This window comes from Poecilia formosa, unplaced genomic scaffold (genome assembly GCF_000485575.1).
Source record: "Poecilia formosa unplaced genomic scaffold, Poecilia_formosa-5.1.2 Scaffold6, whole genome shotgun sequence".
Taxonomy (NCBI): domain Eukaryota; kingdom Metazoa; phylum Chordata; class Actinopteri; order Cyprinodontiformes; family Poeciliidae; genus Poecilia; species Poecilia formosa.
In genome coordinates, this window is record NW_006799945.1 from 4934184 (window position 1) to 4951735 (window position 17552).

General features: G+C 40.1%; 1 protein-coding gene across 2 annotated transcripts in view; it reads right to left on the minus strand.

The window, feature by feature from the left end:
• Positions 1-16894, minus strand: part of LOC103149633 (mediator complex subunit 13L) — a 93503-nt gene extending 76609 nt beyond the window's left edge. For both annotated transcript variants that reach the window (XM_007568903.2, XM_007568896.2), the window contains exon 1: positions 15401-16894. In XM_007568903.2, coding sequence (XP_007568965.1) covers positions 15401-15472 — 72 coding nt within the window. In that variant the 5' untranslated portion in view covers positions 15473-16894. The remainder of the gene's footprint in view (positions 1-15400) is intronic.
• Positions 16895-17552: the final 658 nt, after the last annotated feature.

The window sequence follows — 17552 nt, forward strand, 5'->3', positions numbered from 1 at the left end:
GAGCATTTACAATACCAGTTAAAATATAATAAATAGAAACAAGCTTTCATTTATCCAGTTAGGGGTGATAAAGACAGTGTGGAAACAAATTAAAGCGGGTTGTTTGCATTATTTCAGGTAAATGCTACTAAACTGAAAATGCATTACATCATAAAGGTTGACATGAGAAGAAATAACTTCGGGGGGGGAAAAAAAGTCCTCTGTTTGGAGTCCGTTTATTTTTGATTTGCTGCTCGTTCCTGAAGATCACATCTCGGCCCTTGCTGCATTTCACTGTGCAAGAAATCAAAGATCCTTCTCTGCTTCTTTAAAGAAAAAGCAGTGGCATGAAAAGGAAAAGACAAATAGGATGGTGGATTTTGTTTCTCTGTCAATAAAATATGAACTGGTACAAGCCCCGTGTTCGGCAGGCCCACCAGTTCAATCTCTGATTGAGTGCAGAACCAAAAACAAGAGCTTTTTCCTTCAATTGCCAATACGGACTGGAGCTTTGACCTTACCCTCACCTCTATTATCTTCCTTGTCTTCACTCTCACTCTCATCTCTCAGCACTCTCTTGCTGTCACAGATGCCTATTGAAAACGTGGAGAATCTTCTGCTCTTTTCTTTTTTTTGCCTTATTCTAGTCCTTTTTATGTCTCTTTGCAGAGTAAACACTGAAGTAAAAAAATGAATATTTTTAGGGTAAGAAAGAGTACATCACACTGCCTCTATAGCATTAAAAGAAAATTCAAACAAATGACAACATTTATATCTTTATGCGCTACATTTGTTTTACAAGTAGTTCATCAAACCTCTGACACCACTGTGAGCTCAGGATGTATCATCATTTCTATCTCAACCGTGCTTAGATCTCAAGGTTCTTGTAAAATAATCAAAAGCTGTTAATGTGTGGCATATTTTCCTCACACAGAAACTGGTTATGAACATGAGGAAACTATCCATCTAGTGATTTAAATATTTGTCGTTCCAATAATCTTGAAATGAGAAGGAAATCCTTCTGCAGACGGCAAAGACAGAAAGGCTGAAACAAAAGAATCTGTGAAATGCACCTTTCAGGAATGGCTCTGGAGGATGAAAATATTTCAGCTCGTCTTGTTTTGTCTTTCAAAAATCTTTGCCACTTGAATTGAGGTTTTGAACAATTCGCGATTCCAGCGTGCTGTGTATGTGAAGGTCTTCCTGAAAGGTTTTAAGAAGACTTTTGTGTCCCTGACTTCATTTTACAGTCCCTGTAAGTCGCTGTTAATGCATTTGTTCATTCATCATTCTCATAGTTTACCTTCATACGGTGGAAGCAGGAGACTGATCCAGCTGGTGTCAGGCGAAACGTGGGATATAACTTGGGAAGCTCACTGGTCCAGTGAGATAACCCACCAATTACAATCAAACTCCCTCTTAAACTCTATATAAAACCAGTAGGTCACTAAACATGCATGTTTTTAAAACATTACAACCCACAGAAAGGACTGCACAGACAATATTCGAAGTGGCGATCCTCCTTCTGTCAGGGAACTGTCTTGATATAAGATGAACCGAAATGTGAACTCTTCACCATGCATGAGGAAAAAGCCAAGAAAATATGTGTTAGCTTTGCTTGTGCGCTGCTTAAGGCCTAGACCTTCATGTTCATAAATCCAAGGTGCTTGAATCTCATCGACAAGCACACTCTCTTACTCATAGCCTTGTTAGCTTAGCTGAACCACAGTGTTCCACTCGGGAAATGCAGTTCGGACTGAGTCCTTATAAGGAGCTATGATGTGTTGATTTGCACATTTATTACTCATAGAAGAACTGAAAAACAAAAACAAGCCAAGTGATTTCTCACCAAGATGTCGATGCAGATTCCTTGTCCTTGTGGTTCCTAAGAGATAAATCATCTAAACGGGGATCTCCCCACACTCTACTTTTCAGAAACAATCTTCGTAGTCGTTTTTCTTCCACTCGCGACAGAACTCACCAGTCTCTTTACCTGCTGCGTGTTTGTCACTTCCTTTTAAATGGGACTCTTATTGTAACTCTCAATAGGAAGTCACAATCAGGTGGGAAATAAGGTAAACGAGGTACACAGAAGACCATCTACTCATGGTTCAAAATTGTAAATTCACTTATTTGAGTATTTTTCGAAAATCCACATATTAACAGATTTTTTTTTTTTCAAAGAAAATATTCAAAAGAATGGAAAGAAAATGCAGTGTGGGAAGTTTAAATAACTAGGCACAATGCAGCCAGCCCAGAAGCACGATTTATTTTTATTTGGGCTGATAAGAGTGGAGATAAGAAAGACCACTGATATTAGCTCTGTGGTACTGTTTTAACAACTCTAGCTGTATGGAGCATTAAAGCTAGGAGCTTGGTGACTGCAATGTGTTCATGCCTATGTGAGCATAAGCTACACTTTTCACAAATCCTGCAGTTTGGAAAAATCTCTGGCTAGTTAGCATAGCCAACCAATGACGACGGATAAACAATTTCCCCTTAACGGTAAGTTGTCTCTCTGCCATAAGCACAGCTGCAGCAAAACAGCAATCTTAAGCTTGTGCACAATGCTTACACCAAGCAGCGCATACACAAGTGTGATCAACAGCGCTAAGACCCTCCTCCTGCCTCTGACTGGTTGCTTCTGACCGTTCTGTGTACTTCTCCATATAGCAGTAGCAATAGTAGCAATAGTTTTGAGAAATATGTTTAAAAACACAACATATTTTTTAGAAAAGTTACATACTGCAGCTTTAAGAGCACTAACCAACTGCAGGCTAGCTACCTGAGCAGATATCCTGACTAATTAACCACCAGCTAGTTATCCTTATGTTACTCTTTAGAGTGTAACATTCTGCCCAGTTAGTCAAAAAAAAGAAGAAGCATAAAGAGTTTCTTCAGTTTGATTGTGCTAAATATATTTTGGTTTAGATTTTTGGTGTTAATATTGTGAAACTATTCATTCTCACGATCATCATGCTTACTGTGAGAATGTCACGTCAGCCCAGCCCACCCGTGATTCTGCTGTTTGAGCTTTCTTACAGCCACAGTTCAACATCAAGTGCAGCTAATGCGACTGATCTTACATCTGACTGGGTTTGTGGTTAATATGGCATCCCAGCAGATGTGCTACTTCTAACAACGTGAGAGCCTCTTCCTAACAAAGAAGGCACTTTAGCCTATTGAGAGGCATACTATATCAGCAGTTTTACGTACTGTGGCACATGCAAAACACTTAATATGAAAGGTATCCCTTTTTCATCCACGTCCAATCTGCTTAGATGCTTGAGAAACTGCTCATCTTCAGGGAAAGACAAGATCCATTGTTTGTTTTACCAATACCTGATATGTGTGGGTTACATTTAGTTCACCATTCCTCATTCCAGCAGTGCCACGACTCAAGCCACCTACTTGCAATTTTATCTTATTGATGTAAGCCAGACTGTTTGCTGCTCCTTCAAATAAAGTAATCAACAAGCGTAACGCTGGGTTGGTTTTAATGTGAAAGAGACTAGATACAGACAGCACATTATCTGCACAATCTCGGCTTCAGATGTTTTGTTTGTGGTGTCAGATCAGATAGTAACAAATGCAAAATAAAAAAAATAAAAAACACAATTAAGTTCTGCATGAAATCGCATTGCAGCAGCAAACATATCCAGTTGACGCTCGTCCATTGTTAGCGTCTGCTAATTTGTGTTTGATTTTTTTTTTCTTTAAAATAAAGAAAAACGAGATCGTCTGGAACAAAGTCTGTGCAACTAGCACTGAGAAGTCACCAATTAGAAAAGCCAGTGGCAGAAATAAGACCACGCATCGACTCCCTCCCTCCCCTTCATCAATTAACCCGATGAAATCAAATTAACCCACAAGGAGCCGTACTCCCCTATGGCATTTTGCAACACAAATCAAGAGCAACGCACATTATCACACATGGAAGACAGAGGGGGAAGAAAAGTGACGAAAAGCACAACGTGTGTGAAAAAGGAGGTTTCTGTGTGGGTGCTGTGGACGCCAAACAGATGCCTTCCCTCTACCTTCTGCCACCACCTTTAAATGTCCCCCACGAAAACAAGGGGCTGTCATTTGATCTGTGCTCTGCTGTAGCATCCAGCTCTGGGAGGTGAGCAAGCCAAGCGACCTAATTAGAGCGAGCGAGGGTCCCAGGGGCTGAGTGACGGATAGACCTGCCAATCACGCGGCAGAAAGCCCTTCGCCGAGCCACGACTTCTCTCACCTGACACAAAGAGAAGCAGGCAGCAGGAGCAACAGAGGCGGAGGAGCCAATAGGATGCCACGGCCATTAGCAGAATAAAACCAACTGGAGCATCGGGGACAGTCAGGTGGTCTCTGCTTAAATTATTCACGTGGAAATAAACAATTTTGTCGTATTTTTTTGTTAAACTAGAAGCAACAAAGGGAAGAGAGCTGCAGAGGAATAAATAAAAATCCAGAGACACAAAGAAGAAAAACAAGAAGAGAGGGAAAAACAGTTACTAGGCAACATAAAACATCTGTACGAATTCAGTAAGCTCAAGTTTAGAGATTTCTGTCTCCAGGGTTACAGTAGAAAAATAACACGTTAAGTCCCTTACTGTACTCTAAAAATCTGCGCGTGTGTGCATGCGTATGCGCACGTGTGTGTGTGTGCGTGTGTGTGTGTTGGCTTTTCTAGGGCAGAATAAAAAGCTCAATTTGTTCTCCTGCAGCTGGAATTCATGAGCTCAAATTTACCAGATGATTATGGCTTCATACAGCAGGATTACTGACTGAGAGCAGTTAGAGAACTGCTTAACTTGTGTTTAAAAATTACTCTGGTAATTTTAGTCCAATAATTGTGCAATTAGCATTGCATGGTGGCTTCTGAATTGGCCACAAGAAGCAGCCAGTTTGATTGTTCTTGAAACTGGGCAAATGGAGCAGAAGCAGAATGAAAAATGTCTCATTTGGCTTCTAATTTCCTGCATTGATTTTTAATTTCTTTCTTTTTTTCCGCTGCAAAAAAAAAAAAAAAAAAAAAGACAGCAAAGCAAAAGTAAGCTTTTAATTTTCTTTTCTTTGCTATAAAAATATCAGTGGAAAAACAATAAATAACCCTGTGTATGAGCACGCAGGACGTAGCCTGGGCCGGCCTGTCAACATCTCCGCAGGTCACACCTGAACAAGTTCCAACTTGCAACTCGCCCGACTGCTGTCTCAAATCTGTTGTTTACTTACTAACCGGGAGTGGCCGCCAATCTGAGCTTTAACGCTAGACGTCATCTGCCGAGCAATACAAATATGAAAGGAGTCACACAGCTTATGCGCCTCACAATATATTATTCCCAAGACAACTTTGGCTGCACCTGTCTGTGTGGACCACCTTAGAAAGCCCAACTTCACTCTGTCACGCCGGTTCAGTCACTTCCACAAAACCTGTCTGCGTCTCTATTGTCCTCCACTGCCCATTCATCCTGTAAAGCAAGCCAGCACTGAAATAGAGCTGTACAAACTTTCATTAGCATCTGAAAAATCATGAGCGTCTGTCTAATTCACGACGGGAGAGAGCGCCGTTCGGCAGAGCAGAGAGAATCAATGCAACACAAACGCTTGTGAATCAACCGTCTGTGCATAATGTGTTTGTTCTCATCAAGCACCCGTCCGATCGGTTGCGGATAATCTCTCAATGGAAGATCAACACGTGATAATTAGAATTTGCAACAGCGCGCCAGGCAACGTTAATGTTTTCTGTTTCTCTCCCCCCTCTCTCGTTCCGCAGCGCTGACATCCTTTAACCTGAGAGCGCTCTAACTGCTGCTGAATCCCAGCCAGCCATGATATCGGCGAAGCTGTCTGGCTTGCAGAAAATATTTGCCCAGTTACAAGCGGGGCAGTATCTCCCTTTAAAGAAATTCTCCCTGTCGATATGCGGGCAGTCAGGTGAGGAGACTGAAAACTCAGACAATTCCCTGAGTTACTCCTGTTTGATGGCGAAGAAATACCCAGGTCTACACATTTCATGGTTTTAGAAAGGGTCTTTGAAAACAACATGGGCTTCAGGAATTTAACTTCATTAGAAGGCAGTGTAACAACACCTTAAGCAGGGCCAGCCTGACATATAAGCAAGCTTTGCTACTATTTAGGCCCCCCGCAGGTTCCAAGAGAGATTCTTCAATGATGATGTACACATATACAGGTGCTGTAAATGTTAAATATCAAAAACTAAATGGGACAAAATGACTTAAAAAAGGCTTAAAGGCAAACGAGAGGAGACACCGTCAAAAAAAAAAAAGTACAAATAAACATTTTTCTGATATACTGACTTAATGTAAAAATAAACTGATATTTATTCAATGTGCATATCAACAAAAGCCTGCTTGAAGTTCTGGGAATTATTCACACATATTCCAGTTTAATGCTAGAAAATCAGTGAGATTTGATAACTGTTGCACACTATTAACAATACAAGCCAATGACAATGTATTTCTCAACATATTCTGAATTTGAATAAAGTAGCAGCATGTTCACTAATGGATGTATGGAATAGCACTACAAGTTATGAAATGTAAGCTGTCAGTAATGTCAATAAAGACCTAGCACTCTGTTTTACGCATGAGGCAGCCATATTGGAGTTAGAATTACAACTTGCACATTAAAAATAACGATGCTGACAAATAATATAAAAAGATAATTTATTCAACCGATAAAATGGAGAGCTCAACTTCTGTGTCTTAAACCCTGACTTGCGCTGGAATAAGTGAGATATTTCACAGCATACTTTATTTAGCATTAAATAAATAAAGCAGCATCGAGTGATATTAGCGGTTAGTATGCATGTCTCGGCTAACGAGCCGACTTTCTCGCTATCGCAGGCATTTGATGGCACCACTTCCCGCCCATTCCTGCCAATCCTCGTTTCACACACAGCCTTCTTTCGCCCTGCACACATGCTGAAACACCAGCAGGCACTAAGAATAGAACACAGCTGGCACTGCAGGACTTACATATTTCACACTCAAGCCACCATGCTAAAAAAAAAAAAAAAAAACACCAGCCCATCCTGTCCCAATTCCAGCTCCGGGACCAGCGGTGGTTCCCCTCCGGTCTCCTCCTTCCCTCCCTCTCTCTCCCCACTCCGCCTTTGAACTGTTCTTCACCTCTGTGGCAGGGCTCTGACAAGCCTGCTGCTCAGATAAGATCCATGACTACGCTCCGGAGAATTTACTAGAAAAGAGATGTGTTGTAAAAACAGAAGTGAGAAGATCCCGGCCTTCCTGTTTCCAGCTTACACTCCACCCTGTTTCTCTGACCCACGGCGAGGCTGACTCACAAATCATTTTCTTTACAGCAGCCTGAATGCCCGTTTCTCTCTCTCTCTCTCTCTCTCTTTCTCTGAGTTACAGTGTTCAAACTGTCGGGATGTTCTCCCATCGCGATGACAATTCCCACAGCAGTGACAGGGGCAGATTAGTAGGAGGTACCTCATATATACTCAAGGTGAAGCCAGCTCTATCTGTCTGGACTGTAAGCAAGCAAAGCCAAGAGCACAGGTTGGGCGTAGGGGGTGGATTGTTTAGTGCGAATCAACCAGATGGAGATGCTCCGCGGGGCATGCAGCAGAAGACAAAGATGCTGCCTTGGAAACCTGCACTTTTTTGTTCCCTTGACGGTGGCGCGGTCTCAGCGTCACCTGTAATCCACACCGTCGTAACATTTACATTTCAATCCAATTAAAGCAGAAAACGCTCAGACCAGCAACTGGTTACAGAGCGCTTGCATTCAAAATGGTATAATTATTTGTATACAGTCATTATTATGTAAAATGTATTAATGCCGCAGGTGAGGATGTACAAAAAGGGATGAACAATGACAAGCTGGATAATGAACTATTGATTTTCACTCCTGGATTTCACTAAATACAAAGATTTATTTTCACTGAAGGGGAAAAAAAAGACTGAAAAGTCTTTGTACTTAAGTTGATAACATCACAATAGGCACAAGAATGGAGCTCAATCAGCTGGCATTACCAGACATAACACCAGTTAACGCTTCTGAATGAGAAATTTAATTAAAAGATGAATAATGACAAGAAATCTAGGAGGAAAATCCAATATTTAGACTCCAGCATTGCGTCATATTTTATTTGATTTTACCAGAGCAATGTGTGAATGGGACCTTAAGAGTTTTTTTTTATTCTAAATCATTTTTTAACGAAACACTTAACAGCTGCTTTCCAAGCATTGAGCAGAGGTAGATGAATCCCCCTCTGCTCTGAGAGGTTGTCATTTTTTCTGCATTCCTAATGTACTTGCAACTACTTCTCAGCATGGTTTCTAATTAGACATGCAGATGGTGAAAGAAAGAAAGAAAGAAAGAAAAAAAAAGACAACACAACAATTTCAAACAGTGTATGGTCAGCAGTGGAGCTGGGAGACAGGCAGGTTTAAAGAAGATGGGTCCACCTGCTTCACCGCTCTCGCTGCAGGACTGTCTCTCAGCCTCGGGTGGCCTACACCCAAGAGCGCATGTAGAAAAATAAATGAGAATGATCTCATGGGAGACTCTGGTGACATCATATTAGATGAACAAATTGACTCTCCTCTCCAGAACAAGAGGCTCCTTTTTTTTTTCCAGCTCTATTCACCTTTTTTTTCCACCAATTTAACAGTTATTTTGCTGTGTGCAACCTGAATGTAACCAATGAACAACAAGTAAAAAAAAAAAAAAAAGGGAAACCTTGAATCTTGATCAAACTCTGATTTATCAAAGCGGCTTTGTCTTGGAGATTAACTGGGCATGAGAAATAAGAGCTGCTTGAGTATTTCTTTTGCATGCAGCAAAAAAAGAAAAAAGTCATCGTGTCGTGACATATAAATAAATTTTCCTTACTTAGCACTGAGCACACAGACCATTTTTCAAGACAGCAGTTGCCTAACTGATTATATTCAGCCTGAACTTCTCTGGTTAAATATAGACTCTTTTTTTAGATTAAGCAGTTTTACTCCTTATTGCACAATTTATAAATCAAACTGTAAATATGTAAAATACATATTTCCAAAGTAATGTGAGAATCCATTTCTCTAACGTTTGTCATAACTTAGAGTAGTTCATTTTTTTTAGCCTAATGTTTTGTGCCACAGGCAATTTCAAGATTGCTTCTTCTTGTCCAGTACAAATTAATGTCTTTTTTTTTTTTTAAATTGTCTGTAAGCCAATTTAACAAAACTTTTAGCAAAACTATTTACTTTTATAATCCCTAACATCCTGTAAACACTGACAATAAGTGTCTTAACACGAACTTTATATTGTAAGCAGCTTGAGAATTATGTTTATCTTTAAATTTGATTGTGGGTTTAATTTCAAGTAACAATATTTTAAATGGACCAGGTCATTTCTATAATCCACTTTAAAAACTCTGAAATGGCTCCATAAAAATTAACCGTCTATTTGTCCATTTATTTTTTATGTGTTTACGTTGATGTCTGTTTTATCCCTTTTCTTTTGGCTTCATAAACTACATTTTATAGAGCAATATTCATCAGTTTGTACCTTTTTAAAATGGCTTCTTTTACACCCAACTTTTTCCAGGCACTGCAGGAAGTTTCATACTGACCATGCATCAAATTGCAACCTATAAATAAATGTTTCTAGGCTCTTTTTTTCCCTGTAAGAAAATGTGGTTATTTTACTTCCACAAATATCAGCTGCTTTCTCTGAGCTTTCAGTTATTGTGGGTTGATCGGGGATCTTATTTCATATTATTCCTAAAAAGGCGTCAAAATCAAATTAAATGGGCACGGGTGTAACATAAAGCCTAAATTTAAATTATGTGTGAAATCTGAGAAATATTATGACTACGAATCTCTACATTTCAAGAAAATAATTAGCAGAGAAGAAAAAGAAACATATGCACCTTGCAAGTACTAAAGTAAGAAATGGTTTGCTTAGGGATAAAAAGTAAAGGAAATGGCACTGGTGCTAAATGAGGTACAAATAACCAGTTTAAATCAAATACACTTTTTGAGTATGGCTGATCTCAGACTGGATGTGCATCAAGTGATTTATTATAGACTGCATCTTCAATTGGGAAAAAAAGAGAAAGCAACTTGCCTATTTAAAACTTTTTTATCCATCTGTACTTAGGTGATCATATGTGACTATTAAATGCTAAAATGCTACAACTGAGCCTGCAAACAAACCTGACCAAGGTAGTCACTGAGACATTTTACAGCTAAATACTAAACAGTCTCAAGGTGACACACACGTCCCTTTTAAACGTACTTTATACTTCTACACAATATCTCATTAAGATAATGGCTTTCCAGTATTTACACCTGATATGTACTTTCCAACATTTACTAAAATAATGTATTATTCCAGCTGGAGTGAAGCAGGGCTCTACAAAACCTATTCACATTTCCCAGTGTAAGAAAACACCTTTGCTCTGGACTCAGCTCTCCAATATTGCAGGAGCACAAGCTCATAACTACATTTCTAATGTTTCCCAGGTTTGCATTAACTCCCAATAATTCATCAGCTCAGCAAACACTTTGTCCGAGCACTGCCTCTTTCTCATCCCTAAGCATCCCTGCACCCTCCACCACCATTAATAACGAGAGCAAATGCAAACAGGATGTATTAAAAAGGCACCACTCCTGATTACCTGCTTCTCCTTACAAGCCATGGCCACTCACCTGCCATAAATCACCACGCTGCAGCTATCTCCTCGAGCCTCATCTTTGAGCACTTTATTTCCTCGCCAGAGAGTAGCATCATCGTTATACAAGCAAAGATCGCTGTTGGGATACAGTTGGGCTAATGAGCACCTCCTAGTTGATCACATTAGACCTCTACATGAGGACACTTAATTACCAGCGTTGCACTCCGCGCACCTCTGTTGAGAGGAGAGGAGAAGTCCCTTAATTAAGGCCTACCTCTGTTTGCACAAACCTGCGTCGTCGGGACGCAGGGTTTATTCACAAGCCCAAATATGGGCGATAAAAAGGAGTGGTGCACGAGTGCGCGTGTGCAAAATGCAGCACGTGCTGCATTTGTGGTACATATGTTTGTGTGGGCACCGGGATTTTTCCCTCTCCCCGCTACTTGTGTTTGTGAATGCGTCTGTGTGTGTATAATATGATGGCTGTTTGAAGTTTGTCTCCTGAGTCTGCGTGGTTTACAGTGCGCTCAGTATAAACACACACACACACACACACACACACACACATACATACGCGCACGCACGCACGCACACACAGTGAGGCTTCCTGTGTTGTGTGGCCTTTAACTGTCTCCTCCTTGCCTTTCATAATCAGCCTGGAACTCGGTGTTAAAAGGAAACCTGCCCAGTCCACAGAATGATGTTTGTTTTCTCTGCCTCTCTCTCTCTTTTTCTCTCCCTCATTGCTGTCTCCCTCTTTAATTTTCTCTCGTGCTCCGTCTCGTTCTTTCACTCTCAGTTTCTTGCTCAAATAGGCTGAGGCTTGCAGTCAGGAAATGCACATCACTCATAATACTTTCCTAAAATGAAAACAGATTCTGCTGCAGTCCTTCAAGCCTCTCGTTGAAAAACCTTCCTCCACCCTTTTCCCTCCTTCACTGCCACTTCAACTCACCAGCCCCGGCTCTTTTCTCCTACTTACAAGGGCCTAGTTTGCTTTCTGTCACAGATGGTTGATCACCAGCACACAAGACAGTTGTTCTGTGGGTTGTGTGATTGCAGACGATCCAGAGTATCTTATACAGGCCTTGACAGTAATTTACTGTTGCCCCCATAAAGTCCCCTCAATATGGGCACTTATGCTTTCTAGTTAGCTGTTGTTTTTATTTTATTTTTTATTTTTTCTTTACTGTTGTGGGTTGCAAATCAGTGTGAGGGACAAGGTTAATGCATGCTGGAATGCCGTTTAACAGCCTGTCAAGAGTTTGCTACAAGACCTTTGTCTAAGAGTGCAGCCATCATGACCTACAGGGAAAGGTTGGGAAGTTTCCCACCTTATCATTTGTGGAACCCTGACAGACAAAGCTAACATCGCATTAGCATATTTTCTGAGCCAGTGGGCCATCTAATGGATGGAACATGCTTACTGAGGATTAATATCATTTGAATGTTTTTTTTTGGGTTTTTTTTAAGCTTTCAAAGCATTTAATGTTGATCTGATGGCTTAAATCAAACAGCTAAAGGCTGCATGCTGGTAATAATAAAACTCCAAGAAATTATAATGAAAATATGTGCTGTGTTTTATTTTGTGCAAACTTCCATATTGTGCTTTCTCAGGCAATGTGCATATGAAAAAAAATGCTATGGCTTTTTCTTGTAATTTCAGTAGCATATTATTGCCTATTTTACTTCCTCTTGTTGTTAAATGTGAAACTGGATTAAATTCAGTGATGGACTTTGTGTCTATGTGGATTTATAGATGCGCTTCACAGTGTAAGACAGGATGCTGAAGATCCCTACGTTAAAAACTTTACGTTTGCATCCAAGTCGGAAAAAGTGAGGAATCACATCTGTGGCTTATCTTTTTTTTTTTTTTTTTTTTTTTTTTTTTTTTTTTTTGCAAATAAAAAATATGAAATTTTATTAGCATATTTTGTGATCAAGTAGGCCATCGAAAACAAGCAACATGTTTCTGTGCAGTATTTGGTTTTAAATGGTAAAAAGTATAAAATAAAATAAAAAGAAACAAAATATCCCGCTTATCATTTGAAAGCATTAGATGATTTTATATCAGCTATAAAAAATTTATTTAAAAGCTGCATGACGCCAGTAGCAAACTTCAAATAGATTTTACAGTTAACACTTACACAATATTAATTTGTGTTTCGTGAGCATGAACAAGCTAAAGACGAGGTCTAGACGGAAAAGTACAAACTTTAAATATTCCTCAGGTGAAAAAGATCTTAACCCAGATATGAGAGTCGAAAATGTTTAGTAATCTTGCTCTTGCTTGTCATTTATGCAACTTTAACTGACGACGCTTGCATGTGATTCCTGTATTTGAAAATCAAACATGTTCACTGAGACAAGTTATAATTCTGTCGAAAACTACCATCAGGTGCAGCATGAATGATCTAGTGCTAAATATCGTCAAACCACTTTATGCTTTATAGAAATGTTATAAAAAATTAATATTTACAGTTTGAAAGCTGCCAACAAGAAGCTTCAAGGGGATTATGATGGAAATAGCTTAGCTGTGTTAGAACAGCAAAAAAAAGTGCCATGTTTAAAGATTTATCTAGTAAAAACAGAACTTCACTTATAGATCAGTCTGAAATATTTAGAGTTTATTCTCAACTTAAATGGGAATAAACTCTGAATTTGATAAGCATGTTTTTAGTTCAGTTATGGGTCAGTGCATTGAAGCAATACGCTTACTGAGAATTAGGATACTGTATTTTATTATGCAGGCTAAAGATTATTTCAAGGAATTTTATGCTAATACAAATAATACATGCTGCTGACAGCTTCCACAGAAATATAATGACAATAGTTTAATGTGAAAGTGTGACTAAAGTTTTTGCTCCTATTTTCAAAATAAAGTGAGAGCATCACACCAAGACAATTAAGTCAGTTCAAAAAGTACTGTTTTACCCTCTGTATAAATAATCACATTAGTAGCAAAATTAGTGCTTCTTGCAAAAATGAGCAAGTCTGGAATGTTATTAAACTCTGAACAAAGCCACGGCAGCTCCATGTTTAATAATCCATCTGGGTAAAACTAAAGTTGACTTAGAGATCAGAGTGTGAAACACTGGCTGATTTCGCTTTCCAAGCCAAAGACACTCCTCGTCCAAACCGTCAGTATCGGTTCAGGTCAAGAAGTGCGTTCATATTTTCTGATAAACACAATTGCAATAAAAAATATTTTATTTATACCGATTTGCCACAAATGGAAACAACTTATTTTTCTGCAACGTCTTTGCAGAAAAAAAAAAAAGACTTCCTTATTTACAAACACTGATGCCACCCCACACCACCGACCCTTAAAGTGTCAACATCAAGATACATGTTTCGCTGCTGCGTCCGTCTCAAACCAGTACACACGGTGTGCTTTACAATTTTGTTCTGTCTTGGACTCCCCTGCAGGAACCCCGCCAGTTAGTAACCGCTGAGGCACTTGCCAGTCATAAATATTCTCAACAAGCCGGCTGATGGATGGTCTCTTTCACCCTCAGTTTGAAAAGGATGTTCATGATGGCCAATAAAGCTCCAGTGAGTGAATGAGAGCTTTTTTTCTTTTTTTTTTCCCCCCCACAAAGGGAATAGCCTCGGATGAGACGGTGACAAGGACACAATCACAGTTTTCGGCTGTGTCAAGCAAGGAAAATTTAAGATGCACAATGCTGCATGTGCATCAGAATCAGTGCAGAGGAATTCATGCAAGAAGCGTCTGAATAGTTAATGATACCACTTTAAAATTCCTCTCTCCCCGGTGTCAAATATGTACGGTTTTTTTAACAAAAAGTTCTGCGCAAGCCTCAAAATTCAAAGAAATTAAATAAAAAGTCTCCGTTTCTATTTATAAACATTCTCTGAGACGTATTTAAATAGCTTTGGTGTCACACTTAGTGCAGCGTAACACAGTCTGCTGCCGGTTCGCAACCTGCACCATCACCTGAAAAGCCCCCAGGACCCCTATGTTGTTGTGGTTCTCGGCAGCCTGAGATCAGTCTCCTGCATGCCTTTACACTTGACTGCTTGCTGTGGTAAGACAGTTAACTCACTGATTGCAGGAGGAAAACTGTGAAAAACACGACGCTTTGTCTCCTGCAACCTCAAAACCAGTGAGTTCTGCAAAAAAAAAAAAAAAAAAAAACCCATGACACTGCACGTATGGAGTCCAACAGTTTTTTTTTTTTTTGCAGCTTCCGTTTAACGCGTGTTATTGTCAAAATTTTTGAACTCCTTTTTTTTCTGCTACTCTTCAACGCTCTTCATGTTCTGCTGAAGTAATTTCACACGTTAACCTATTTTTTCCCCTCTTTCTTTCAAAGCAAATGAAATAATCCTGAGATAATAAACAGAGGCTTCCTCCTTGAAAGTTAGTTTCTTGGCATTGCAACAGAGTTCCAGGAAGATTTCCAGCAATATGATTAAGTAAAAGGATGATAATAACAATAAAAAATCTACTGCTTTTTGTGTCAATATATGCTTGGAACACATTGGATCTTCAAATGCATGCAAAAAAAAAAAAAAATCCAATGTAATTTGATTGATTTTTTTTTTAAATGAGGTTTTTCTTTATAGGTTACACAGAAATGATTAATCTAACAGGTCTAGTGGTAAAATGTGATAGTTTGCATGTGTGTTAATGATTGCCCAATAACAACATCACCAATTGCTTCACCTTTGTACAGCAGGCAGACATATAAGTGTGCCTCCCACGGTCTTATGACCTGTCTATCATAGATGGCCGAGCATGATTTATTGATACCGTACCAGAGAGAAGATGTTGGAGTGGCAGTCCTCAAGGCTTGCCCCGTTAGCCACCCAATTCGCCGTTGCAGTCATAATCGTCCGCCTTTGGGGTCGCCAGCGCAGGGCATGTCGAAATCCTTACATCGGTATCCAAACACCGATCAGGGGTGACAAATCGGTTCCCTTGTACGAGTCTTACAAGAGCCGCGGATAATAGACTCGGGATGGTCGGTATGAGAGAATGGGCGTATTCAAAACGAAGTGCACAATGCATCCATAAAGCCCGTGCGTATAAATCCAAGCGTGTGTTGAAAGAGCGGGCGAGCGAGAGAGAGGGAGATGATGTGGGGAGCGGGGGGAGAGAGACAGAGAGATCACAACATTGTTACAATCCAGGTCAGGCGATTCCAAATGCGATCACTGTCATATAATAGATCCATTTCAATCCACGCGCAGAGGAAGATCGGCTTGTCTCCAAATCAGTCTTTCCGCATGTAGTTTCATCATTAAATCGCCCCGATCCATGAGAAAACCACTCCTTTTCCCCTCCTTTCTCAGAAAACAGCCCAGATATGTAGAAATTCTACGCGTCGAAACTTTAAATAGAAACGCTGCAAGGAAGAACAACAAAAAAAAAAGATCTACTCAATACGAAAAAAAAGGCGATTGCTATGCAGGATATCTGATTCCGTGTGCTCCACAAGCTGATGCACCACTTGTGATAGTTTTTGAGAATTGCATGCGCTATTTATAGCCCTTCTTTCTCTTGCCACAACCGTTCCTCTCACAATGTAAGCCAGTCTGGCTCGCACAAACAGGGCGCTGCGAGCAGGAATATTTAATCCCTCTGTTGCTTCTAAACCAAACGATCCGAGGAACCCGATAGCTGTATATATATAAAAAAATAATAATAAAGACAAAAAAGAAAAGAGAAAGAAAAAGATCCACCCCCCCTCTTCTCCTCCTTGTTCTGCGTTGCTCCTGGCGGACAAAGTCAAGCGGGTTCCCAGCAATAACACCCAAAAATCATGGGTCAAACCATTCAGACAAGAAGAAAGAAAAAACTATTCTGACACTCCACCAACCAGGAAAACGAGAAGCAGGCGACTGCTGTAGACGGAGGTTTGAAAAAAATCCTTCCTTCCTTTCAGTTTTATATCATTACGAAACGTCCTCTCAAAGCCACAAAAGCCCCAGCGTTGCAGAAAAAAAAATGTCAGATAGGGCTTTTTTTGTGTGCGTGCGTGTAAATGTGTACACTTCCAAGTCAAAAGTCACCCTCCTCGTCTGGCGCCGATTCTGACATAAAGATTATGTTGAAAGGCTGCAGATCGCTCCCTCACAAAGCGCGCATCATCCGTGTATTTTGTCGAGAAACCGTGCGAATGTCGATTTAAATCCTCCAACATGTGCATGATTTCCTCAACCGCAGCGGCTCCTTCCTCATTGTTTATCTGTCAGAGTGCGTTATTATACTGCTCGATGGGCGTGCGCGCAGTCTGAATGTGTCACTGTGTCTCTCTCTCTCTCTCTCTGTGTGTGTGTGTGTGTGTCTGCGCACGCGTATGTGTGTGTATGTGTGTGGGTTTTACGTGAGGCGCTGAAGCTTTTCTTTTTCTTTTTTCTTTTTTTTTTTCTTTTTTCCGCGAACCATAGTCCAGCCTACAAGGCATTGTAATAATGTAATGGCGGAAGCGTACTACAGAGACTCGCCTTCCCATTTGGCCAAGTTTGCACTCACGTGACCAAAATCTGGGATTACAATCCTGTTAAGTATCTGTTTGATGAGACGCTGGATAGCACGATGGAGCAGCCCATCTTACTGGGAATCCTTTTAAATCCCCCCTCCGCCCCCCTTTTTAGCCAGTATACTTTCTAATATTTTGGCGTGGTGTCATTCTGCATGCATCAGTTACATAATAAAACAGTTCTCACAACAAGAGGGTGTGACAGAATAGAGGTCAGCATGACTTACTTAGCTTACACTGTGTTTCATAAGAGATACAGAATCTATGTAGGTTAGTCTCACAAGCTGCGAAATTGAAATTCACTCTGGACAAAAAGACGAGATCTCTGGAGTTATTCAGGACTTCAGACAATAAAACACAACGTCCATCTCTAACCACCCTGATAAGCTAATTTATTCATTAAACAAAATTAGGATTCACGTTCA